Here is a 27,500-nt window from a genome sequence, read left to right on the forward strand (position 1 = left end):
AACAAACCATTTTAGCTCACTTTGGAGTTATCCTAATGGCCGTGGATCACTGCAATGGAGCATGTGTGTGTGTGTGTGTGTGTGTGTGTGTGTGTGTGTGTGGTGTGTGTGTGGTGTGGTGGAGTGTGTCTGTTCACATGTTGGTCCATGTGTGTAAGAGAAAGCAGAATTAAGAAAGTAATCCTAGTAGGAATGATTGTATGGGGGTGAGTAAGTGTTGTTTTCCTTCCCTTGGCAGATTTATGTTTGTAAAAGAGGGAAGTGTGTGTGCTTATGGCCGTGTCCTTACTCTTCAACAGAATGGAAAATCTGTGCTGTGTGTCTGAGTGAGACTATGTGATTTCATGTTGAAGTGAATATATTTTGGTGTGTGTGTGTGTGTGTGTGTGTGTGTGTGTGTGTGTGCATGTGTGCATATGTGTGTTTGGTGTGAGAGTGTAATCATATGTGTGTGTGTGTGTGTGTGTGGCATCCCTCTGTTTGGAGGGATTATTATTTCATTACCGGAGAGGCCTGCTGTATTTGATCACCGTTCAAGAGGAACAACAACACACAGAGACAGAGAGAGGGAGCTTCACGGGGCGAGGAGAAGGAGAGCGAAAGAGAAAAGGAGAGAGAGAAAGTGACAGAGAGATAGTGTCTGCTCTCCTTTCACCTATCTTTCTCTCTTCTCCATCACTCTCCTTGCTCTTTCTCTCTCTCTTTCTTTCTCTCTCTCTCTCGCACTCTCTGAAGACTTTGTCTACTCTAAGGTATGAGCTACACCAGGCGCGTAACTGAAGCGTTCCGTTCGCGTTTCGTCTGCTGCAGCAATTAGCTTCCATTATAATCAGTGGAAGTAGCTACACCAGACGTGACAGTGGGGCGTACGTTCGAAAAAAATAGACCATTCATCTAAAATGGATTTTACGCGTCGCGAACGGAACGCTTCAGTTACGCGCCTGGTGTAGCTCATACCTAATACACCTTTTCTGCCACCCTCTCCCTCCCTCCCTCCCTCCCTCCCTCTCTCTCTCTCTCTCCCTCGCTCTCTCTCTCTCTATCTCTCTCTCTCTCTCACTCTGTCTATGTGAAGACTGGGGCTAAAAAATAATGAGAAAAGAAAAGAAACGGCGCCCCAAATCCCTCCATTCTCCACCCTGCCACAGCCGTCTCAGCCGTCTGAACTCCTCCTGGCTGCTCTGCCCCGCTGACTACAGAATTTAAAGCACCTAGAGTAGCTTTTTAACTCGCAGCAACACGCACTGGCCTGATATGATAACCCCCCCCCCCCACACACACACACACACACACACACATACACAAACACACAACCACTTACTTCGTCCCTCAGACACACACACATACTCACTCAATCACTCACACACACACACACACACATACACACACACACACACACACACACACACACACACACACACACACACACACACACACTCACACACGTACTCTTATACTCATACACACACACACCTTCTTTTCCCGCTCCCTAAACTACACAAAAGCAATCGCCGCCGGTCACACACAGTTAGGTCTTCAAATCCTCACAGCGACAGGGCCTGTGACGATAACGAGGTGGAGGTCATTAAAATGGCTGCTTGAGTCGTGGAAGAGTGGGAGTGGGAGTGTGTGTGTGTTTGTGTGTGTGTGTGTGTCTGTGTGTGCAGAAGGAGGGGGGTTAATAAGAAAAGTGTGTTTTCTTATCCATCAGACAGCACCAACCTGTGTACTCGTAGTTGAGGTTCAGGTAATTGTTGTCCCGGTTGTTCTGGGAAAAAGGAGGACTGCAGTGATAAAGGAAGAGGGGCAGAGAGAGGGGGGAAAGAGGGATGAAAAAACAGAGAAATAGGGGGAGAGAGAGAAGGAGAGAGAGAGAAGACAAATGACTATGGCTATTTTTCGCCTTTAATTCCCTCACCTACAGAGGCATAACTTGGCTACAAGCTGCTGGCAGGCTTCTGCCCTACATTCCATTGCATCGCCCCAACCCCTCACACACACACACACACACACACACACACACACACACACACACACACACACGCCAAACAAAACACAAGGAAAAGAAAGAGAGAAGATATCTAAAAGGATGCTATTCTATCATAAAATTAGTCTACTTCGGTCTCGACCCTTATGATTAAAACATGCACTTCAGCATATTGTGTCAACAAAACGTGATCACCTTTACAGAATTCCTCTATGAAATTGCCAAAACCTACCAAAAACATCTGTGAAGGGTTTACTGTCATAGTTGTCTTGAATTCACAACTATGCTGGCATACAGAGTTACTCTATTTCTTTAAGTTAACCAGAATGAAACAGCAACCAATCTTTTATAAAATATGTTAAGTCAAGTTGAATTAGTATCAACTCTATCCACCATCTCACTCATTAGCCTATAATTATCTCTGTTGCAAACTCTTGAGTGTTATTTTAATGTGGAGCATAGGGGTGAGTGATCACGGTGGGGGGCAGATGTATTGTTGACCATGACCCTGTGATCCCGCAGAGAGTGACGTCACGTGTGGCCACCGGGGGCATCGGTGAGAAGGGGGGGGAAGAGACGCAGGGTTGTGGAGCGGGTGGAGGGGGGGGCGAGACCCCGGATAGCGGGCACGCTCGCTCAGAGAGAGGGAACATTTTTCCATGCAGTCGTTTCCTGCCATTGTTCTCTTGGAGCAGAGGCCAGATAAGGCCTGCGCAGGTACCGCTGTTTCCGTTTCTCTCTCTCTTTCTCTCTCTCTCTCTCTCACTCTCACTCTCACTCTCTCGTTCTTTCTTGTTGCGCTCTCATTCTTTTCTCCCCTTTCCTTCTCTCTCTTTCATTCCTAATAATCCTTGTCACTTCTCTCTTTCTTTCTCCCAGCTCGTCCTCCCTCTTTCAACCACCCCCACCCTCCTCCCCCTAAACAGTAACACAGGCAGTGACCGATAACACTGGAATCCCAGCGTCCAGATAAGAGTGCTGCTGCCTAGCGACCGCAGGGCCTTCCTGGTTGCCTTTGTAGCGACCTGCTTCCATTTCCTGACCGGCACCAACAGTGGGGGACGGCTGTTGTGTTGACTACTAACGCCAGCCGGGGCTAAAATGAACGCTGATAACCCCCACTTGCACAAACACACACTGGAAAGACATACAGTGCAACCAGCAGATGCTTACATACGTAGCAAAAAACACAAACAGACACAGATATACTGACATGTGTGTATGCAGACATGCAGATATGAAAAAACATAAACATACTGAAACAAACACACACACACACACACACACACACACACACACACACACACACACACACACACACACACATGCTCACATCACAAACAAGTAGAAACACAAGCATACACAATTCTCAGCAACACAAATATAAGCAATATAATTTGATCATGCAGACTTAACCCTCTTCTTACCTGTCCAGGGCTTGATCTAGTGACTGGTTGCTGGACAGCGAGTCATCAAATGGCTCGATGAGCTGAAAACGAGAAGCGATCAGGAGTGAGTCAACACCATCCTGTCATATGTTGTCACAATACCAAAATCATGACTTTGAGATGATACCATGCCTGAGTAACTCGATACCAACACTGAAATGATAACCACGGAAAAACACCTTAAATATGAGTAATTGAGGTACTAGAATAAGCTTAGACAACAAAACATGGAACTTAAAACTTTTTTGGTTCCCACAGGTTGCTATCAGTTACTATTATTACTAGCTACCTAGTGGTGTGTGTGTGTGTGTGTGTGTGTGTGTGTGTGTGTGTGTGTGTGTGTGTGAGCGCTGCGGGGGTGTTCCTCACGCTCTGCTCGTGGATCTCGGGGATGAACTCGCCCTCGCTGTGGATGCTGGTGTAGGAGCCCTGCCGGGCGATCTGCTGCTGCTCCTCAGGAACGCTGCCGGGAGGGGGGGAGGTGCGGCCCGTGTGCAGAGATCCTGGTGGAGCACAGAGAGAGAGAGAGGGGGGGGGCAGACAGAGAGAAATAGAAAGATGGAGAGGCACAGAGAGAGAAAGAGATAGAGACAGCGAGACAGTGAGAGTTAGTGTCTTAATATTCCCTGATACATTTAATACTCGCATCTCTAATAGAGTAGTGTTGTATTGTTGTTGCATTTATGTTGTGTGTGTATGATTTGTTGATCTTCCAGCCAGTGTGCTATACAGTTGCGGGTGCATATATTATCTCCGGCTCACAGCAATGAAGCACTGGCATTACAGAAAAAAGAGCAATAGAACAACAGATCAAGAGAAAGAAAGGAGAGTGAGTTGAGGTAGTGAAGAGAGAGAAAGATTGATCAAGAGAAGGCAAAGAGAGGGAGGAGAGTGAAAGCCTGGGAAAGCAGGGAGGCTAAGAGAGATGATAAAACAGCACGGAAGATGAAAGACAAACGGTCCAAATGAGTTTGTGTTAGAGGGATGAAAGGCGTGGGGAGGACAGTGACAAAGTAAGAGACGAGCAGAGTGAGAGAGAGAGGGGGGGAAGAGAGATGGAGAGAGAGAGAGAGGACTGAGAGAGGGAGGATAGCAGTGATGTGTGCACAACAACGAAATGAAGTAGAAAGGAACAGAGAGAAGAAAGGCTGGAGGAGAGGGAGAGAGATGTGTAGACGCAGGAGCTAGAAGACAGGACAGTAAGGGCCTGCAGAGGACTGAGGAGACCAAACAAACGAATCAAACAAAACAAAGCGAATATAAACAAAAGAGGATCTGAGCAACATGTGCAGAGCACCGTAGACACAGAAGGATGGAGAGCAGAAGAGAACAGGAGGATAGAGAGCAGAAGAGAACAGGAGGATAGAGAGCAGGAGAGAGCAGGAGGATAGAGAGCAGGAGGATAGAGAGCAGAAGAGAGCAGGAGGATAGAGAGCAGAAGAGAACAGGAGGATAGAGAGCAGAAGAGAACAGGAGGATAGAGAGCAGGAGGATAGAGAGCAGGAGGATAGAGAGCAGAAGAGAGCAGGAGGATAGAGAGCAGAAGAGAACAGGAGGATAGAGAGCAGAAGAGAGCAGGAGGATAGAGAGCAGAAGAGAGCAGGAGGATAGAGAGCAGGAGGATAGAGAGCAGAAGAGAACAGGAGGATAGAGAGCAGGAGGATAGAGAGCAGGAGGATAGAGAGCAGAAGAGAGGAGGAGGATAGAGAGCAGAAGAGAACAGGAGGATAGAGAGCAGAAGAGAGCAGGAGGATAGAGAGCAGAAGAGAGCAGGAGGATAGAGAGCAAAAGAGAGCATAGAGAGAAGCAGGAGTAGGGAGAAGAGGAGTCACGGGAGTTGGGGTGGGGGTGGGGGTGGTGGGGTGCAACCCTTGGGGCGGGTTGAGGAGAACAAACTTAAAGGAATTATCCGGAGTAAAATGCACTTTAGATCGATTTACAGATGATTGGGGGTGCATACGTTGAGTTGACATCAAAATCATGTCATTCGGATGTGTTTTGAGAAAGTTCGATTGTACCGTTTTCAGTCACAACTCGTAGCCTGGAAGTGAGCGGGGCATTTCAATTGCGCCGCTACAAAACGCTATTTTTATACCTCTTCTACAGTTCCAAACAACATAACACTTACGTGGTAGTGAGTAGAGGGTCCCTAAAGCCAAACCGAAGTATCCCGAGGTCTTTATGTGGTCGAATAGAGAGTCCAGAATGAATTTCATCAAGCCAGTACCTTTCCGGAAATGTTGCCATCTTTGCTGCCTCTTCAGGGGAAAGTCCGTAGGAGTCTTATTGATGAGTGTGTTGTAACAAGCTCTGGAAATTCACAATTTTGTCGCGGTTAAAAAAAAAAAAAAAAAAACATAGTCCAGTCCATACAACTTCATTTCAATTTCGAAAGAAAAACTGGACTATGTTTTTTTTTTTTTTTTTAAAACGGCGACGAAATTGTGAATTTCCAGAGCATGTTACAACACACTCAGCAATAAGACTTTCCCCTGAAGATGGCGGCAAAGATGGCAACATTTCCGGAAAGGTACTGGCTTGATGAAATGAGATGGAGGGACTTGGGCCAAGCGGTGGAGGAGAGGATGGGGGGGGGTGTGGATGGGGAGAGGGAACGTCAGAGCACAGAGAAGTGGTGTGAGGACATGAGAAGAGACAGCGGGGTGAACGAGGGGAGGAGTTGATAAGGGGAGATAAGAGTAACGGGGGCAGTGAGAGGGAGGGGGCAGTGAGAGGGAGGGGGCAGTGAGAGGGAGGGGGCAGTGAGAGGGTCATCAGAGATGAGAGGAAACAGAAGATCATCTCCGCTCTTCTTTTTTTTTGGTGAAGAGAGGAAGAACAAAAACATTTGTCGTTTGGCGGCAGCGACGTAAGAGCAAATCCCATTTAAAAGCCATCGCTCGGACGGCTGCCTTTCACCTCGGTGGCTCGGACGTGTCCTTCCGCCCTAGGTCACGCTCCGCACTGAGATATCACGGCCTTCAGTCCGCGCCATCATAAACCACTGGCCTCTACTGATGCCATCGTGCCGCACAGTACAACACAACACAGCACAGTAAACACTACACTACAGAGCATGCATAGGGTGTGGATACAGATTTCTCTCTGCTCTCAGGTGTGAAAAGAGAGAGAGTGAGAGAGAGAGAGAGAGAGGAAAAGAGAAGATGGTAAGAGAGAGATGATGAAGGATGACAGTGAGAGAAAGAGAGAGAGATTGGAGAAAGGGTTAGGTGTGGATGAGAGGGAGATGTTTAAGGGGGAAGGAGAGTGTGTGTGTGAGCGAGAGAGAGAGAGAGAGAGAGAGAGAGAGAGTAGAAAGTAACCTAGAGAGTGAGGGCCAAATGTACGTACATTTGCGAATGTAGCGTTATCAGCGTCATGGACACACCGCAGATTGCGAACGCTGTCAGACCCAAGTTTCCGTCGTATTTATCAATCGTTCAATCCTTAGTGTAAACTGTGCCTTTCTCCGCCCATAAACGCAATTTACGAACGTCCACAACTGAATGGCAGCGCCTACATACAAGCGCAGTTGAATGAAGTTAACTGATGACAACATTAAAAAGAATCAAACGTTTAGCGATCATAAAATAATACCATACATGATAAGATGTAAACAAGCAGGGAGATAATGAAGATCAGTAGTTCTACTCAAACTACTTGTGCACGTAGGCTATGGAAGATTGGTCAAATCTAGCAAGTAGGAAAGTTTAAGTGAATGACGTGAAAGTGAAAGTAAGACATTGGAAAGGCCAACGAAAGTTGAGGTTGCTTTTGGTAGTACAAATACTTTCACCACAAAAACTGGTGCTCTAAATAGCGATTCTGTTGTCTTTGATAGGTTCTCTTATTGACGCATTGAACTGCAATTTGGATTAACACCTGCTTTTACAAGGCGGAAGTATTTAGGCGCAGAATAGATGTGCGCTTTCAGGAGCAGTCTTTGTACATACCGCGGAATAAATAATTAGGCGCTTTTTACTCTTCCCCTCCCATCTTTTTACGCTAAACTCCCACTTTCCCCTGGATCCTCCCATGAATGCATATGCATGACATGACAAACGCAATCTGCCACTCTCAGATACCGCGCGGGCAGTTTGCGCTTTTACATCATTGTGGCCTGTTTGTACCTCGCAATGATTTTACACGCACATTGCAAAACAAATACGCCTGAAGTGGGCGCAAAAGCGTTAGTACATCTGGCCCTGAGTGTGTGAGAGAAAGAGAGAAAATGAAAGAAAAACAATGACAGAGAGAGAGGAAGAGATGGGGGGGGGGGGGGGGGGGTGCAGTCAGATGCATGGACACAGCCTAGCCAGCCACTGAAGCATTCCACAGTCCCAGCACTCTGTCCATCTGAATATTTCTTATTTCTCCTTCTCTTCATGTCACACTCCCCCCCTTTCTTTACCTCTGTCTCACGTCATCTTGTCACTTTTCCTTTCCACTCTCTGTCCATCCCTCTCTCCACTCCTTCACTCTGTCTGCCTCTTTTGCTCTGTGTGTGTGCGTGTGTGTGTGTGTGTGTGTGTGGATTCTGCTCACTCGGTGTGGATAATACAATCAGGTCTGCATCGGCACCCCAGCATCTCTATCCAAGCATGCGCTGCAACACTCCACAACTGCACCAGCCCACCGGCTACCCAGACACACACACACACACACACACACACACACACACACATACACACACACACACACACCACTGGTTGGCTGAAGGCCATACAAATAAAGAGAAAAGCTGTGAAGAGATAGAGTAATGCTGAGAAAAGGAAGCAGAAAGAAAAAGAAGTGTGTGTGTGTGTGTGTGTGTGTGTGTATGTGAGAGAAAAACAGAGACAGAGGGAAAGAGAGAAACCCACCAGAGACCACACACACACACACACACACTTTTTCCTGACAAAACCCTCTGGGCAGCACTGAGGCTTTATCTGACTGGCCCATAATTACCATAAATTAGCCTCTGCCTCAAGACACACCGACGCTTCCTCCACTGCAGCTAATGGCAGAGTAGCACACTAAAGGTTAGCAGTTAGCAGGAACCACTGCAATCTGCAGAGCTGTAAGTGAACGCAGCCTCGAGGAGAAGGGCTAATGCAGGGTTCACCTGCGGACACTGTGTGTGTGTGTGTGTGTGTGTGTGTGTGTGTGTGTGTGTGTCTGTGTGTATGCTCAGTACAAAAAAAGCTTGCGGTGAATCCACACAGCAGACACAGGAGACCAGGAGAATGACCTTTCAAAGACTGACCAAAACAGCAAAGGGGTGCTGTCACTGCAAGCGTGTGTATGAGTCTGTCTGTGTGTGTGTGTGAAAGAGAGAGGAGAGAGATAAGAATTGAGAGGGGAAGAATGACTGTATGTTTGTGAGTATTTCTGTATTTCAGGGTGTGTGCATATGTGTGTGTGTGTGTGTGTGTGTGTGTGTGTGTGTGTGTGTGTGTGTGTGTGTGTGTGTGTCTCTGTCTGTGTCAGCAGTTTGTGTGTATGTATGTGTGGGTGAGTGCATGCCTGAACTATGTGTGTGTTGTATTGTGGTGTGTGTGTGTGTGTGTGTGTGTGTGTGTGTGTGTGTGTGTGTGTGTGTGTGTGTGTGTGCGCGTGCCCCTGTGCCTCAGAAACTCATACTGAAACTGAACAAAAAAAAAGCGCCGCTCTTGAGAAGCCATCCTTCAAACGGCGTGAGGGCTTCAGCTCTCACTCCCACACAGAGCGGATCGCCAGGAACAACGCAGAATCTTCTGACAGCTCCTCACATCTCTGAGGCACCCTCAAGGAGAAGTGGCACATCTTTTGTGCCGTTTCATCTCCAAAAAGTGCTGATGGAGGCAGTGCATGGATGACAGGTGGTTTGGGGTAGTGTGCGTGTGTGTGCGTGCGTGTGTGTGTGTGTGTGTGTGTGTGTGTGCGTGCGTGTGTGTGTGTGTGTGTGTGTGTTGTGGGGAGGTTGTGGAGTCTCGAATTCGTCAAGTTTATGGGACTGGAGGAAGGGCAATTCTCTGTGTAAAGATTCATTAAGCATTGGCGCCATCACTTGTCCTTAGTGTGTCCCGTGGCAGACATATCTGTCAGTTGTGACAATGGCATCGCCATCACTGAGTATTTGCATTAATTTGCATGTAGTGAGATGAAATAGATCTTCTTCAGCACCTCCTATCCCAACGCCATCAGCTAGAGTTGCATCATCAAAGAGCCTGCCCTTGTAAAACACTGCTTGCAACCTATCCCCCCTTCCACTGTCATGCACGCACACACACAAACACACACACACACACACCAAACACGTAAACCAGCAACAATCCTGACGTCAATGTCGCTGACACTGATGTCACTTGATGACGCTGATGTCACTTGATAGACAGAGTGAATGGAGGGAGTGATAAGTTGGCTAATGACTATTTGATATGTTTTTGTTAAGTTTGTAGGTGTTTGTGTGTGTGTGTGTGTGTGTGTGTGTGTGAGTGTGTGTGTGTGTGTGAGCGAGAAAGAGAGCGAGACACACCTGTGGAATGTTTGCGCACTCGCTCCGAGCCTTTGAGGAGAGAGCCCTTGATATCCCCAAGTGACCTGGATGATCTCATCTCGCTCTGTTTGTCCCTGCTGTTCACCTGTAGAAACTGTAAATATAGAAGGGGGACATTGCTTTCATTGTAACAGATCATAAAACTTCCAGGAGCACTGTACAGATGAAAGAAAAATACCACAGTGAAAAAAAGTATTTCACACCAAACTGACAAGAAACAACTGCTGTGAAAACAATCACAGCTTGAAGAAGCATCACAAAGATATCCCTGCATGACTCTCCCTGACTGAAATTCAAAACCGCTGGTGTCCTGTGGTTGCCTTTGCTCTGGTTATCATATCACTGAATTATGAAGGAGCTCAGGGGCTGGCCTAGGGGGTGGGGGGTGGGCTGTTGAGTGTTACTGTTATCCTCAGTGGTGCATGTGAAATGGGGAGGGGGGGGGAGTAGGATAGAGGGGGGGACCTACATGGTTGTTCTTGGGGGTTTTCAAAGATATCCTAAGGGGGCCGTTCATGCCGGCACACACCGGCACTTTCTCCAGGTCCTCCTGGTTCTTCAGCGGTAACATAACCTGAGGGAAATGAAAACACACACACACAAAGACACAGCAGACAGATGATATAAAAGAGCCAGTTCTAAAAAAGGTTTAATCTTACTGTAATATCATACATTGTATATAATCAATAATAATCATTACCTCTTTGTCAGTGTAATACATGTCCATCTGTTGGCCAAAAGCTTCGGTTACTTTCTGGAGCAGCTCCTTAAACTTGAGGGGCTGTTGGAACATGATGATCCTGAAAGACAATGGCATACACAGATAGTGGGTCAAAGGTCAAAAATTAAGAATGAAAAAACATTGCAGTACTTCCAGTGACTTACATACATGTACCACATTCTCATCACGAAACAACTTCAAAGGTCAAATAATTTCACGTGCCCAGGGTAATGTCATTACATTTCACAAGGCAATGATTCTGGGCTAAACCTTACCATGGCAATATAAACTCTACACAAACAACAGAATAAAGACAAGGGCCAGACCATGGTCAAAGTACACAACGCTCCAGACACAACCAGCACACATGCCCGCAAGAAATAGATATTTGCCTTATGGCTCATCAGAATTATATGTCTTACAGATGCTCCAAAAGGCCAAGTGGCAACATGTTCTGGCAACGTGGTGAAAACTTAAGTCCAGTTCAGCAAGGGAACACCCCTGGCCTCTGTTGTGGCCATGCCCCGGCGAGGACATGCCCAATGGCAGGCGCCCAAAGCACACCAGCGGTCAACATCTCTCTCTCTCTCTGTGTGTGTGTGTGTGTGTGTTATAACCTGTGCCCCTGGCGGATCTGGCCTGGGTGGATCTGAGCGGCCCTAGACATGGGACTAACATGGGAGCGGTAGGTGGGCAGCAGGTGACAGACATGCCGAAAGCATGATTAATCAGCCGGAAGCCAGTTTATGCCTATGCCTCTGATGTGTGTGTGTGTGTGTCTGTGTGTGTGTGTAGAAGTGTATGTGTGTGGAAGAGCTGTCCATGATTAAAGGGCTTGCGAGATGAAAGTGTGTAGTTTCTCTATGTGTTTGATTAAAGCATAAGCACGTATTGAATAACATCACTATCAGCTTCTTTATCAGCAAGGATGTGTGTGTGTGTGTGTGTGTGTTTATGTTTATGTATCTATGTGTTTGTACTTGCGTGCTTGGGTATGTGTGTATGTGTGTGTGTATGTGTGTGTGTGTGTTTATGTTTGTGCGTCCATGTGTTTGTACTAGCGTGCTTGTGTGTGTGTGTGTGTGTACATATATAAATGCGTGTCTGTGTGCATGTCAATGTGTGAGAATATACAGTGTATGCATGTGTGTTTATGCATGTGCATATGTGAGAAGAGGAAATGTCAGAGTGTGCATGTAGAAGAATGCAGCTGTGAGTGTGTGCATGTATGTGGGAGTGTGTGTGTGCGAGTGTGTGCATGTATGTGGGAGTGTGTGTGTGCGAGTGTGTGCATGTATGTGGGAGAGTGTGTGTGTGAGTGTGTGCATGTATGTGTGAGTGTGTGTGTGAGTGTGTGCATGTGGGAGTGGGTGCTGGAGAGATAGAGAGAATGTCAGTGTGTAAGTGTTTTTGTGTGTAAGTGAGTGCGTGCTTGAGACACAGAGAATGTTTGTGTGTATTTTGTGTCTCTGTGTGTGAGAGTGTGTGCATGTGTATGTGTGTATGTGTGTGTGTGTGTGTGTGTGTGTGTGTGTGTGTGTGTGTGTGTGTGTGTGTGTGTGTGTGTGCATGTGTGTGTGTGTTTTGAGAGATAGAGAGAATGTCGGTGTGTATCTTGCGTGTGTGTGAGAGTATGTGCATGTGTGTATGTGTGTGTATGTGTTTGTGTTTGAGAGTTCCCTGCTGTTCCAGCACCAGTTTTGGCCCCACATCTGAGTGTGCACAATGCGAGAGAGCGGCTTCCTGAGAGGAAAGCCAAAAAAAACGAGAGAAAAAAAAGAAAAAGAAAATGTGGAGCGGCGGCCGTGGCAACAGCAGCAGCGGCAGCAGGAAGTTCGCTTTCCGTTTCCTACTCCTTCCCCGTCCCAACGTGACACCCCTCTCCACTTGCCCTGTCTTGTCTTTCTGTCTCTTTCCCTCTTGTCTCCCTCTCTCGCTTCCCCTCTCTTTCTTTTTCTTCTTCTCCTCTCCTACTCTCTATCCTCCTTTCCAATTAATCTCCATCTCTCCTCTCCTTCACTTTCTCTCTGCTTCTGCCCATTTCTTTTTCTTTCCCTCTTCTTGTATCCTGTCCTTCCCCTACCCCCCCTTTCCCCCTCTCTCTTTCTCTCTCCCACTCTTTCCCTCTCTCTCCCTGGCTTTTTAGGCACACATTCCTGCAATTTTCTCCCGAAAGCACCACTGGTGACAACCACAGCTTGTTTACTAACGATTACGGTCATTGCATTAATTGCTCGTCATTGGCTCCTGTCTGGCTCCTGTCTGGGGACCTGGGTTCTTAGAAACCCCCCCCCCCCCACATACACATATTTCTGTTTATGACAGGCGATGGGGCAGATCGCCACGGAAATGCCTGTCGCCATAGTGAAGGGGAATGGTGGATGCTGGACGAGGAGGCGGACGGGGATGTGGAGTGATGTGACGCGACGGTCCTTCCGTGATGCGCACAGATAACAGGCTCATTTTGACCCTCTCTGTCTCTCCCTCACTGTCTGAGGATGCACAAACACAAGGCGAGCGAGTGCGAACACACACACACACACACACACACACACACACACACACACACACACACACACAAACAAACTCATCATCTTGCTATCTTCCAAAAATCCCACATTGATTGTTTGTAGATGACAAACACACACACAGTGTGCACACTGCCTTTTAGTGCTTGGCAGAGAACACAAATTCTACCCCCCCCGTCCCACACACACCCACCCACACACACACACATCCCTTTTCCTGTTCCAAGAACTCAAGTCCTGCCAACAGTGAGTGGTTTAGAGAGTCTCCAATTAGGGCACTTACTGCCCCTCGCTGCCCCTTCCTCCAACTCTTCCTCACTGCATGTGCCTCCACACTACTCTCAGAGTGGACTGACCATATGAAACACACACACACACACACACTCACACACACACACACACTCACAGACACACACACACACACACACACACACACACACACACACACACACACACACTTACACTCACACTCACAGACACACACACACACTCACACTGATCACACTCATCCTCACAGTCATCATATTCCATCACACAGCAATTAAATCTATACTTCCACTCATTCTCTATGCGCCCTCTTTTGCAGACTTCTGATTACCATGATGGGGGCACTTTAACATTATTAAAGGCAAGGCATCATCATTTTTACTCTCCCATCTCCAATTAATGTACTATAAATATCTTTCAGACTCATCTATCAGTGACTTAATGGTATTAAATGCATGTAGCCATATCATCTAGACGCATAAAAAGGTGATTTAAGTTTTCTGGCTTTACCCTTGGGAGCTGTGTATTTATGTACGGACTCCCTTCATGCATATTAATGGTTGTGCTTGGACAAGTATTGTTTATGCCTTACCATCTGGCTATGACAGGGAAGCTGGGACAGGGAACGATCAAAGTGTATGTGAGCATGTGTGTGTGTGGTGTGTGTGTGTGTGTGTGTGTATGTGTGTGTGTGTGTGTGTGTATGTGTGTGTGTGTGTGTGTGTGTGTGTGTGTGTGTATGTGTGTGTGTGTGTGTGTGTGTGTGTGTGTGTGTGTGTGTGTGTGTGTGTGTGTGTGTGTAGGAGTCAGACCGGTGAAAAAAGAAAAGTATGTGGTGGCTTTGAACCCACTGACCAACCCATTATCAATATGCAAATCATCATCTTCCCCATCATCCAGTCCACTCACTATCTGTCACAGCAGCCATGGCGCAAGAGAAGACTTCACAGGAGATTTAGAACAGCGGCAACATACGACAAGGTAGAACAGACAGCCCCCTCCCCTCCACACACACACACACACACACACACACACACACAATAAAACATCCTGCCTCTTCCTCAGTGCCCAATTGAAGGTATGAAGTAGAGATGCACCGATTGCAGTTTTTTATGCCGATTCCGATTTCCGATTTTTCATAGAGTTTGACCTGCCGATTCCGATTTCATTTCTTCTAACTGTTTTACAGCACACACAAATAGTTATTTCTATCTTTTCTTTAATAGAACATGTTAATATAGAAATGTAGTCAACTTATCAATAATGAAATGGCTGTTAAAAAAATGGAACCGGTGAGCAGACAGATTCTTCTTCAAGTCTAACTTCAGCTGCAGTATCAAACTACAATGCTTCCCAGTGTGTGACTTTCATTTCACACACTACTAATAATAAATGCACTGTTATGGAACACCCATTTTCTTCTTCTCACATCAAATATCCAACTAAAAATACAAAAACAATTTTCAATTTTACATTTGAACATGCTACCATGGAACATATTCATATGCATTGATGCATTTATGGGAGGGTGAGGGAAAAGTGGAAGTAGGCTATCACGCAAACACAGGTGAGGAGAAGTGCTAATAGCGATTAGGTGCTCCACATGAAAACAGCGCACGTCTGTTTTGCGGTGAAAAACTTAAATCCATATTCTGGTTAAATGCATCAATTAGACTATAGAAACTTTCAGAGACAGCTGATTCAGTATTCAGAGCATCAGTTTTCATCATTGTAGGCTACTATGTCAAAAGCAACTTTAACTTTTGTTTGCCTTTCTAATAGGCTATCGTTTGTTTACTTTCATGACATCCACTTCTCAATCTGCTAGACTAGGGTATTAAGTCATAGCCCTAGTCTATGTGCAGTAAATAGTTAGAGTATTTTTTAGTAGAACTACTAGGGCTACTGTATGTCGCTGCTTGTTGATATCTTATTATCATGTAGCCTATGATCGCTAAACTTTGTTCTTTTTAATGTCGCAATCAGTTATCTCCACTCAGCTGCGCTTGTGGTTCAGCTGTGGGCACACAATTAGCGGCAGGGATGGGCGGTGATGAGCGATGTTTACGTAGTCTAATGAAGTGACAGCTTAGTAAATTCCACGCAATATGGCAAAGCACAGCGTTTGCTGCATAGAAAAACTCAGTAGCCTATTAGCGCTTTCTTTGTAGGGCTACATCCAGCCCTGAGTGTTGGCCGGGTGGCTAGCTTCTTCAAACTTTGCAAACTCAGCTGGGTGTTGTTACAATTGCGGCGCGCGAGTGCATTTGACCGGCATAAAATCGGCATGTCTCAGACTGACCGGCCGGTCACCGGTCATGGCCGATCACGTGAAAATCGGCCAATTCCGGTCACCAGCCGATCAATCGGTGCATCTCTAGTATGAAGCTGAATGGAGAGGAAATGGAGGGTTGAAGGTGTGTGTGAGTGTGAGCATGTATAAGTGTGTGTGTGTGTGTGTGTGGGTTTTCTGTATGAGTATGGAGGTGTGTGTAGTGTGTGGAGAGTGTGAAAGAGAAAGACAGAAAGAGATAGTGCATTTGTACAGGGGTGTGTGTGTGTGTGTGTGTGTGTGAGAGAGGGGGGGGCTGTACTGTCTGTCAGTGCTGATATAAAGTGGGCAGACAGCTACTGCTGATGATGAGGCTTCCCTTTCCCCCTTACAGGCCTGGGGCTTTTCTCACTCCATCTCTCTCTCTCTTTCTCTCTCTCTCTCTGTTCATCTTTCCCTGTCTGTTCTCTTTCTTTTCTTTCATTAGTCTCGCTCACACCTTCTCCTTCTCCCTCTCTCCCTCCCTCTCTCATCCCATCTCATCTTGCCTTCCACTCTCATGCCGTGTCTCTCTCCTCCTTCCGCTATCTCTCTTCTTCCCCCTTTCTCTCCACCCCTCTCTCACTTTCTCTCACTCGCTCTCGTGATTCCTCCAGGGCCGCTCAGACCAAAGTGTGACTTATCCCAGCATGTCCTCTTTGTGGTGTGAACACACTCCAAGTGGAAGGCTTCTGAACTGTCACTACACAGACACACACACACACACACACACACACACACACACACACACACACACACACACACACACACACACACACAACCTAGCACTTGCTAGCTATGCCTGTTCTCTTGGGATACTATGACATTGAATTCTCCCTGCAGCTGTTTATACAAAAAAATTCAAGGTAAAAATAACCTCTCCAACTAATTGGTCAGGCTAAAGAAGCACATCTACTACATACTCCAGTGGTGCTCTGAGGACTGTCTGAAAGTTGTGGAAGCCCCAGTCTCTGGAGAGACGACAACAGAATGCTTTCAAAAGCTTGCTCAATCTCGCTCTCTCTCTCTCTCTTTCTTTCTCTCTCTCTCTCTTGCTTTCTCTCTCTCTTTCTCTTTTTTTCTCTCTCTCTCTCTCACACACATACACACACACACACACACACACACACACACACAGACAGACACACGCATACGCACATACTCGGTGCTACCATCACAGCTGCTGCCTCCTAGCCACTGCCTTCAGCTGGATCTAGCCCCAGAAACATGGAAGAAATGTTAGGCACTGTGTGTCAATACAGGGCGTGTCAATGAGCTCAAGGACTTGACATTCTCTCTCTCCCTCTCTTTTTTCTCTCTCTTTCTCTCTTCCTTTCTCAGTCTTCGTGTGCCACAGAATCGTGGCACATCTTAAAAGCCAGAGCAGGAATTTTCCGATACATTCGGGGCGGCTCGACTCGGGTTCCCCCCATCCCTTGTTTTCCGCCTGGTGAAATCCTCCCACATAGCCAAACACAACCTCCGCTCCTCACGCAGCAACACACAGGGCATTTCAGTGCCCGCAGGAAGACAGAAGAGGACCATTTCCCATCTTACCGTTTCTCTCTCTCATGCTCCAACTTCACCCGGAGATCCTGTCAAAAGATTGAAAGAAAAACAACAATAAATGAAAAGCATTGTGTTTTTTAAACTCTCTAAAGAAGAAAGTAATGACAAATGGAAAGAAGAACTTTAGTTTGGCTGATGTGTGTTCATTAATCTTTGGTTGGAAGACAATGCTGTTGAGACTGGAGATGGTGCTATTACTGGCTGTGATCAGTTATACTGCCAGGAAATGCAGGCAGGGATTTTAGTTGAACTGAAACTAACTACGTACCTTTAGGAATCCAAGGAGATTCAAGGATAGATACTAAAACGCTAAAAGGCACTCTACTCTGCTCTACTTCATACCATAATACACTCTGCTATGCTACACTTTGCTCCATTACACTACACTGTACTACACAAAACTATACTATACTAATACTATACTATACTATCCGAATGTGTCACGACAAGAGAACTCAAGGAACAGGAGAAACATGACACTGATTCAGGTGGTGCGTCATTAGAAGCGATTTGGTACATTTATCCCCTACTCAAGCAGTGGCCTGCCAGAGCGCAGGACGGAAACGCGCTCCCTAGGCGTGTTTATGTAACTAAAATTTACCCCGAGGCGAGAGTTGCCCAATCGGGCCTCTGCCAAGATGAGGCAATGTTTGGGCTCCAGAGAGAGAATGAGGAAGAAGTCGTCAAAACGATGTGAAGATGTACCTCATTTTGAAATGTACAATGGTGGAATGCCGTCGGTGGAGTAATACAGTATGTCTCTCACAGGGACTAGTTTGTGCAGAGGATGTGACGACGCTTACGGTATTGTGTATTGACTCTGTGAGTAACAGTGAGTGTGTGAAGATACGAAAGTGGCTGTGTGTGTGTGTGTGTGTGTGTGTGTGTGTGTGTGTGTGCAGTCATTTGTACTTGTACTCTGCCTTCTGTCTAGTGCAGAGTGACAGTAATGCGATGTGAACAGAGGTGATGACAAGGACCATGAACACACACACACACACTTTAGCTGGTCACTCAGGACGGATTTGGGCTCAGTGCGGTGTGGCCTCTCTCAGCTGTTTCCTGTTCCTGACAGCATCTTACAACAGTCCAGCTCAGAGCCCGGCTGACCGGATTCTCACAGGTTGGCCACAGACAAAGGCCCTCAGTCTAAGCCGTAAAATCTATCACTCTGTGAGGTTTGCCTGTATCATATGATATGAAATGATATATTTATGTTATGTGCGTGACATAATAATGATGTACTGGTTGATTGGATAAGACAGAGGAGAACTGACTGAGGGTGAACATCCCAGAGTGCATGCAGATAAATTAGTTCAGGGAATGTGCACGTTAATCATCACTTGTTGTTTGGCACGACAAAGGAATTCCCTCGTTACTGCAAAATGAAAAATAACCTGGAGCAAAGACAACGTGTGTGTACATGGTGTGTGAGTGAGCATGCTGGCGTGTGAATGTGTGGATTATTTGGTCTGTGTATGTCTACACAGACAGCCAATATCAAGTCGTGTGTGTGCAAGTCTCTGTGCGTATGTATGTGTGTGTATGTGTATGTGTCTATGCACACATGTGTGTCAGTATGTCTGTATGCCGTGTTTCCCATACATTGACTTATTTGTGGCGGCCCACCACAATATCAACATTGACCACCACACAATGATTTTCCAGGTTGTACTAAATTGTACTTAAATCTGGTTAGCATCATAACCACGCTATGCTAATTTGTTTAAAGCTGTTGCATTCAAGTTAATTCTGCAAACCAACCACCACAAATGGAATTCAATTCTATGGGAAACACTGCGTATGCATGCATGTGTGTGTGTGTGTGTGTGTGTGTGTGTGTGTGTGTGTGTGTGTGTGTGTATGTGGTTGTGTGTGTGCGTGTGTGTGTGTGTGTGTGTGTATACGTGAGTGCCCACATGTGCACAATGCATGCCTCGAGATAAGATAAGATAAGATACGATAAGATCATGGGATCCTCTCACCTGTCTGTGGCTGGGGCTTGGGCGGCTCTTGGGCTTGTGGCCCACGTTGCTGTTAGGGTAACTGCGCGAGCTGAGCGCCGCCAGGTCCTTCATGATGGAGTGGAGCGCGTCCTCATCCTCTGCACAAAGAGAGACACAAACACACAGAACCCACGTCAGCACCACGTAGGACAAACGCTCCATCGCGTCACGCCATGTCATGCCACGTCACATAACTCAGTAGGCGATACACAGCCTGAGAGAGCCGCTCGACTGTGCAGATCTCTCTTGAGATCATGTGAGAGGCACATTCATCTCCTGCACGTATGTTAGTATTAGTGGCTAGTTGCTGCCATATCAGTAACAGCTGGCTGATAGTACCTTTGTATTTGTCTGCACTGTGTTCATCTGCATCTCTTTGTTTGGTGCGTGTTTAGAGAGGCAACAGAGGATGACTCAGGGAGATCAAATCAATCAAGAGCTTACTGGTGTCATTGGATCCGGCTACACAGAGACAACGAAAAGGAAGGGAGAGCTTGCTGTATACACTGAACACTAACATTGCCCTCGCCAGCTTAAAAACATTAGCCTTTGCTGCCACATCTACGTCAAAAATCTCCCATACACACACACACACACACACACACAAACACACACACACACACGTACACACACACACACACACACAACATGGCATAAGCAAACAGATTGCAGGGTGGCTGATGTGATTCCACTACAGGGCCGTAACCATGACGCCCACGGCCGTGCGGAGCGGAGTGGAGCTAGCCGTAGCCTTGCGGGAGAGAGGAGAGCGGGCGAGTGGGGAGAGAGAGCCGTCCCGTGGGATCCTCATTACAAAGAGAGAGAAGGCAGAGACGCCTCCACCAGGAAGCAGGAGCCCGAGATCAATGACTCCGCAAGAGAGCATTAGAGCCCAGACTGAAAGCCTCTCTGTACACACACACACACACACACACACACACACACACGCACACACACACGACAATAGCAATGGGGGTGGTTGGCCGACTGTTGCCGACACCAAAGCCAGATGCGGCCTCTCGCGAGCAGAATTATTAATACAGCTGGGGCTTAATGAAACGCACCAGCCTCCACCGGGGTCCGTGCCCTGGCCATATCTGTAATTAATTAGGCAGCTGATTAATCATCTTATTAGAGACGTGTGAGTGATTCTGGTTGCTCTGGGCGCTGGCTGGGGAAAGCCTCCTACTGCCAAGCTCCTCCAGCAGCACAGTGGACCCCTCCCAAGGACTGGAAGAAGGGCTCTGGAATAGATCCAGACCCCGGGGGGGCAGTGGAGAGTTGAAGTACTTGGGGGGGAATGAGGGATTTAAGGAGCCGGGCGCTCAACATGGGTTCTAGAACACGCCAGGTAGAACAGAAGATTCTTCTCAGATTTCAGCTGTGAAGGCTGAGATTTTTCAGGGGGTTAGACTACAAAGATTGAAAGATTCAACAGGCTCAGCAGCACTGGGCATGGACTCCAATGCCAAGTGGTACGTGTACCTTTTAAATTAAGACTATGGGGCAAGGGAGGTTGCACATGGGATCTGGTCAATGTAAGCTAGGTGCTGGACATATAGGCGTAAAGACTTTATATACATGTATGTATAGTTTGGATTAATAATGCCCACGTATTCTTGCTGCAGCCCTGCCAGCTGGGAGAGGAGCAGATCTGCTCCATGGCATGCTGCTATCTGGACTCCAACCTGCATTCTGTACAGGCACTTCCTCTCCAGATGTTATCAGAAGAGTTTCCACCACGCCAAAAAAAAGAAACAAGAGAGAGAGAGAGAGAGAGAGAGAGAGAGAGAGAGAGAGAGAGAGAGAGAGAGAAAGAATGTGTGCTAAGTCAGAACCGTTGCCATATTTCCATAAGATCAATGGCTGGCTCCTATTTCCTTGAGCCTGGGGTGATGTCACCCGGCCTCTGGTCCATGCCACGGAGCGTGAGCAGAGGGCGGAACACGTGCCTGGGGAGAAGAGGCTTCCAATGGCTGGGGGAGGTTAGCCATGTTAGCACTGATGCTGGCCGCTAAAGGATCTCTCTCTCCCTCTCTCTCTCTCTCTGTCATTGAAAAGTGTAATACATCTGTTCCTGGAGCCAACGCTGCACATTAACACCACTGATGGAAAAATTCACTATATCAAGAGTGAGCATGCACGTGTGGGTATGCCTAAGTGTGTGTATGTGTTAAATAGCAGATCTCAAACTCGTACAACCCCCCCCCCCCAGTACCACTGATTACTTATTGACATTAACCATTTTGATTTTTAGTAATACTAACCCACTCTACATCTCTCTTTCTTCCCCCTACTGTACCTCACTTGTGAGGTATATCATCACCAGTCATCAGCCATCAGTGTGCTTGGCCCTCTTCTCACCCATCTCACCTGAAGTCCCACCCATATGACTGCCCTATCATCGCCTATTACTGTCCCCCTACCTGGATTCCTGGCCCGTACAGCCTAGCGACCCATCACCTGCCTATGACAACTCTGCCCGGATTCCTGGCCCGTACTGCCGACCCACCACATGCCCTTTGACAACTCCTTTTCCCCTGGACAATTCCAACGCTGGACTATTTGAACTTTCTGACACTAAATTAGGATTAATGCATTATCATACCAGATATGTAATCATCCCACCTCTTGTAACTTTCACCTCAGGTGGCTTTAAACACCATGTCCTATTCTTTACACCTGCCTATCATGCATTTGTCATGTATACAGACCTTACTGTCCTGTATTTGACCCTAGGCAGATGTAATGTTTTGGCGCTCTATAAGCACAATTAAATTGAAAAAATTGAAACTGTCAAACAATGGTAAGCCCTATGGTTCTTTCTCCCTCATTGGTAGCCTTGATATCAGCTAGTACTGAGCCATAAGAAAACTGTGTGTGTCTGTGTGTGTGTGTGTGTGTGTGTGTGTGTGTGTGTGTGTGTGTGTGTGTGTGTTAAAGAGTACAGCTCAAACAGTTTGAATATGATGTGTTTCAGGAACAAGACCACGGAACAAGAGATAGAGACACATCAATGGTGACAAGACGCTCACCACAGTGGACATCAAAGGGAATAGCTGAGAAACCACAGCACTCTGAGGCAACAAAGAATTTTGCCGAGCAAAATGGTTTTGCGTCAAACTTAATACGCACACTACACACTATTAACGCTTCCTTTTGTCTCCCCACATGGTGTTGTGATTAATAAACTATTTTGAGGTTTAGATAAAAGCACTGCCTCTGTTTACTTCTCGTTCTGAAGTGAAGGAATTGAACATGCAGGTCGAAAAGACATACGCTCTTTGAAGATACATTTGTGCTTTTGGAGGGCAGTGTTGTACACTTATAATCCGTGACTTGCATGATAGTTTTATTATGTATGTGTCTAACTGGGATGTGAAAGCACCTCACACAGTCTTTGCTGTCTCTCTGGAAGAAGACACCGCATCATTTTTTTCATTTTTAATTTGCTTGCTTAATATGCACATTAGTATGTAAACCACTTACATCACCTGAATTTGGAAGCATGTGTGTAGATTTGTGTAATGTGTCTGAGTTTGTGTGAGCTCTTCTGTGTGCATTCCTGCATGTGTATGTGTGTGTGTGGGTGTGTGTGTGTGTGTGTGTGTGTGTGTGTGTGAGAGAGAGAGAGAGTGAGAGAGAGTGTGTGAGTGTGTCTGTGTGCGGTGTTTATCTGTCAGCAGTTTTCCTCTGCTTTTTTTCCTTCTCTTCAAGAGCCCTGCCATCTCACCCGGCTACCTGCCACCGAGCGGACGCAATCATGCAAATGAGGAATTACCATTTCAAGAGCCTCTAATCGAGCCAATTAACAGCAGTCGGCTAATTCCGGAGCGTAAATGCAGGTCATTGCTCTTCCGTCACCACGGCTACCTACGGCTGCTGTCGCTATCAGAGGGACACGCTGGAGGACACACAGAGAAACGTCCACCTGCACAAACGCACCGGGTCTCACCAGCCTGTGCGGAATTTTCCGGAATTAGATGGGATTAGCCTGTCTGGGGAGCGATAGGGTCTCGGAATGGTGCGGGCCGGGGCGGGTGGAAATTAAATGGGGAGGAAAAAACTGGGCAGGACCCCACCAGTAGTTGAGGGCAGTGGGGGGACGGGGGGGGACAGGAGGGGGGTCAGCAGATGGGGTCTGCCACACCTTTGATCACTTTCCCACCGCAGGGACGGTCCACAGCCAGCTGTTTCACCGACCGTTGCTCTGCCTCCAACCAGAGTTCAGCCAGGGTTCATGACAGGCCCAGACAAGCTTGGATTTGTCTGCTCCAAGCAGGAGGCAACGGGAAGGTGGAGGGGTTGTTGTTTTTGTTTTGGAGGGGGAGACTTTCCACCCCACCTCACCGAGCCTATTTACCTATGGGGCCGTTTCTTGAGATATTTCAAGGGGCTGTCCACTGTGAGTCTTCTGTAAAGTGGAACCTGTGCGTATTTCAATGGAGTAAGGGTGGTAGAGTAGGGATTGGATTCACATTAGGGAAGTGCACATTAACTGGCACGTTGCCATGATTTAGCCAGACTGGGTGTGGAAAAAAAACTTGGTCTAGGGAGGAAGAAAATCAGACTGCTGACACACTTCCTGCTGGGATCAGTAGCTTTGCAGGATACGCCACTCACTCATACACAGTCACCTCTTTCTGTGGTCTTCCACTATAAACACGTCATATAGTATAGTTTGACTGCCACCATTTGCCAAACACACACGTGCACACACACACACACACACACACACACACACACACACACACCTTTCTGTGGTTTTACACTCTTACATCCTTCATACAGTACGCAGTTCACTTCAGACAGTTTGAAGAGTACCATAAAAAAACACACACACACACACACACACACACACACACACAGACAGACACACACACATACAAACACACACTTGTCGGGACTAGGAACGTATATGGGATTTCCCCCATTTAGAGGTGCAGATGAGTGGCTTGCACCTTCACATACTTAGGATTCCCTGAGCTGGTGAAGAGAAACAAGAACAAGAGGAGAGAAGGATGAGGAGGAGAGAAAGGAGAAGAAGACAAGTGGGTTGACCATCACAAAGTGTCAGAGTCCTTGTCTCATTCAACCCTTCTTTCCACACACCCTCTGACTATTGCCTCACTGTCAACAGCCCTCGTGCCAGAATAACAGGAGAGGAAAAGAAAATAAACGGGCTGTCATATGGGGATTGATATCACTGCCAGGTGCAATCAACCAACACACCTACGGAAAGTATTCTCCAGATGAGAATCAGGTTTAGTGCAAATGACAGATAACATCTTTGCAGTGCAATTTTTAAGTGCTATTTTTTTGGCCCACTTTAAGGACAACCTTGCATTGCGCTGCTCACGTCGCTTGCAGTCAGGACACTCCAATTGAAAACAATGTATTTTAACGGATTTTATCGCTAATGTTCGCTCGCATCGGTTTGGACACTATGTAATAGGGTTGGGCGATGTCGCCTAAATTGGCATTTGACGATGTGTACAGTAAAACATCGTGATGGACGATGATATCGTCGGGGGCGGGGGGGGGTTTCGTGTAGTAAACAGCCTATAGGTATGTCTGTACAGAAATACATTTATAATGTTCTACATAAAAATAAAAAAAAATGCTATTATATAGGCTATACGGCCTGATGAAAGTGGACAGCTAAGAGAGACATACTGACCAGGCTACCGAAGTTGTGTGGAAGATCTAATCCAAGAAAATTGTTGTGAAAGACGGATAGACAATCAATCTGAACACTTGCGTGTGCACCAACCAGCGGAATATTACACATTGACAGACTTCGCTGGACCCAGCAAAAAAGCTACTTAAGATTACTATCGTGGTCACTCATTTAAAATATTAGTACTATGCAGCATCCCACGTTATCAGGCTACCGTCTATGCTGACTATAAGGGCGGCGGGAAGTGAAAGTAAAGGGCTGCAATCGCGCAGTCCAGGCTATAGGAGGGCGAAGTAAAAACACTTTTACAAATAACGAATCCCGATTACCACTCCGCTGCTGTCTGGGACTTTTGCTAAATGCATGAAATACAAGCCTTACAGTGAAAGACGGATAGGCTACCTTCTGATCCTATAATTAACGAAAGAAATGGTTTATTTTAACACAGAGAAGAAGGACGCATTTGGCGCTCGCTGTAGCCTCGCAAAAATATTTGAGCGCTAAAATGTCCTAGTCGTAGCCTAACAATAATAAATCTATATTTTCTGCTAAAACATTAGGCTACATATTACGTCCAATGTAGGCTATAGGCCTGCGAGACATGTAGGCTACTAAAGGACAATTAGGCTACACATTCCCGTCACAGTCAGGAATTATTTGAATAAGAGGGTAAGTCTTTTATTTTACAAGACGGTAGACTAATACGTGATAACTGTTTGGCTGACAGCCTTTAAAGTAGGCTCAATTTCATTTTCAGGGAAAGTTTTTTTTATGTTTTAGCCTGTTACAGCAAGAATTAGTGACTGGCATGTGGGGGCGTGGCATCACGATGGTTGCTTTCCATCGTGATGCCTGTCAACCATCACGATGGACGATGATATCGTCCATCGGCACAACCCTACTATGTAAGACCTTAAAGGAACCGTATGTAAGAAATGTATTTCAATTAATCATAAAGTGGCCCTGATATGTCACTAGACATTAAGAAATCATGTTCATTTTAAATACTTATATCACTGACAACAGTAGTCCGGCCAGGATATTGTCATTTAAAAAGTGAAGTTGCAGCCCTCAACTGATGTTGATGTTGTGTTTTGTCATGTCATGTTGTGTTTTGGCCTGATGCTCCACCCTCTACCTATCTACTAATAACAAAGTCAGTAGTGTTTCGGCATCCGGGTTGGCAACCTCGAGTCAGGAGGGAGGGGGAGGGGATACACCACTCTACAGTAATTTGAAAGTGATTGCAGTACCAGTTTTGGCCACAATCTTACATATGGTTCCTTTAAGGCCATTTTTTCTCAAATGTAAACAATGGGAGATATGAGGAAGTGGGGTAGCACCAGCACCATGACTAGGTAGTTCACACCAACTTGTGAACTGTATGGTGACTGTGATGCTGGTCACTGTACGATAAGGCTGAGGCCTTTACAAGAGGACACTTCCGTCGCCTGAGGTCTAAGTCCAGCTGTTTGAACATGCAGATGGTGCGCTGTGTGTATGTGTGTGTGTGTGTGTGTGTCCATGTACAGTATAGGTGTGTATGTGCACCTGTGTGTGTGTGTGTTTGTGGGTGTGTGTTTGTGTGTGTGTGTGTGTGTGTGTGTGTGTGTGTGTGTGTGTGTGTGTGTGTGTGTGTCTGTCTGTGTGTATTTTGTCTATTTGTTGCTGTCTATTTTTCTTTCTTTGTTGGTTTGTTTGTTGTTTTTGACACACGCTCCGTGACAGCTCTGTGAAGCCGTAACAATGAAGGAAACGTGGGGATGCTACAGTGCACGTCTCTGTCTGAGATGCAGAAGGAGACTGACTGAAGTCTTAACTGCCCCCTCAACACATCAACACACACACAACAAAAGTAATGGGGGAGAGTGAGAGAGAGAAAGAGAAAGACTAGGACAGAGAGAGAAAGGGTATGAAAAGATATCTGAAGCCTGAAGAATTTGTAAATACTGTAGAGTATGACAGAGTTTGAATCATTTCAGGCTATTAAGATCATTATAATGAAAAACACTTTCAGTGCTCAAAGCTTGCCTGCCTTTACATCACTGCAGCTGTTGCATTTTAACTTCACAAAATCACGTTAATCTGTCAATGTTTATGTTCCCTGCACCCCCCCCCCCACCATAGACACACACACACATACACTGCCATGACACTTTGTTTATTTTAGCCTGCATGATGTCATGGAAAGCTTAAGAGAAGGAGAGAGAGATACAAAGAGAGAAGTAAAAAAGAAAGAAAGATAAGTCGGACAAAAGAAAAAAGTTGTTGCTTCATCATTCTTGGCAACCATCTCACCTTACAGAGATGTTTATCACCACCAGGTTGTAAGTGTGAAATGTAGTCAACCTGAGTATTAGAGGGCAGGCAAACCGGTTGTGTGGCGGAACAAACTTTTCCACTTCAGCTCGAGATGGACACATAGATCAGACAAGCAGAAATCAAACTGAAGTCAAACCCAGC

The 27,500-nt window shown here is 46.4% G+C and overlaps 1 protein-coding gene across 1 annotated transcript in view; it reads right to left on the reverse strand.

Annotated features, from left to right (window-relative positions):
• The window catches only part of map3k22 (mitogen-activated protein kinase kinase kinase 22), a 55,222-nt gene that overhangs the window by 11,951 nt on the left and 15,771 nt on the right, over window positions 1–27,500 (reverse strand). Inside the window, exons 4-11 of the mRNA XM_076290592.1 lie at window positions 19,337–19,455; window positions 17,340–17,377; window positions 10,656–10,755; window positions 10,425–10,529; window positions 9,935–10,049; window positions 3,805–3,938; window positions 3,415–3,476; window positions 1,723–1,784 (exon numbers count right to left, since the gene is read on the reverse strand). Of these exons, the coding sequence (XP_076146707.1) occupies window positions 1,723–1,784; window positions 3,415–3,476; window positions 3,805–3,938; window positions 9,935–10,049; window positions 10,425–10,529; window positions 10,656–10,755; window positions 17,340–17,377; window positions 19,337–19,455 (735 nt within the window). The remainder of the gene's footprint in view (window positions 1–1,722; window positions 1,785–3,414; window positions 3,477–3,804; window positions 3,939–9,934; window positions 10,050–10,424; window positions 10,530–10,655; window positions 10,756–17,339; window positions 17,378–19,336; window positions 19,456–27,500) is intronic.

The sequence above is a fragment of the Alosa pseudoharengus genome, unplaced genomic scaffold, assembly GCF_046254945.1.
Source record: "Alosa pseudoharengus isolate Yale_2024_CS ecotype anadromous, Long Island Sound unplaced genomic scaffold, YU_APseudo_1.1 YU_APseudo_1.1_scf_18, whole genome shotgun sequence".
NCBI classification, from domain to species: Eukaryota; Metazoa; Chordata; class Actinopteri; order Clupeiformes; family Clupeidae; genus Alosa; species Alosa pseudoharengus.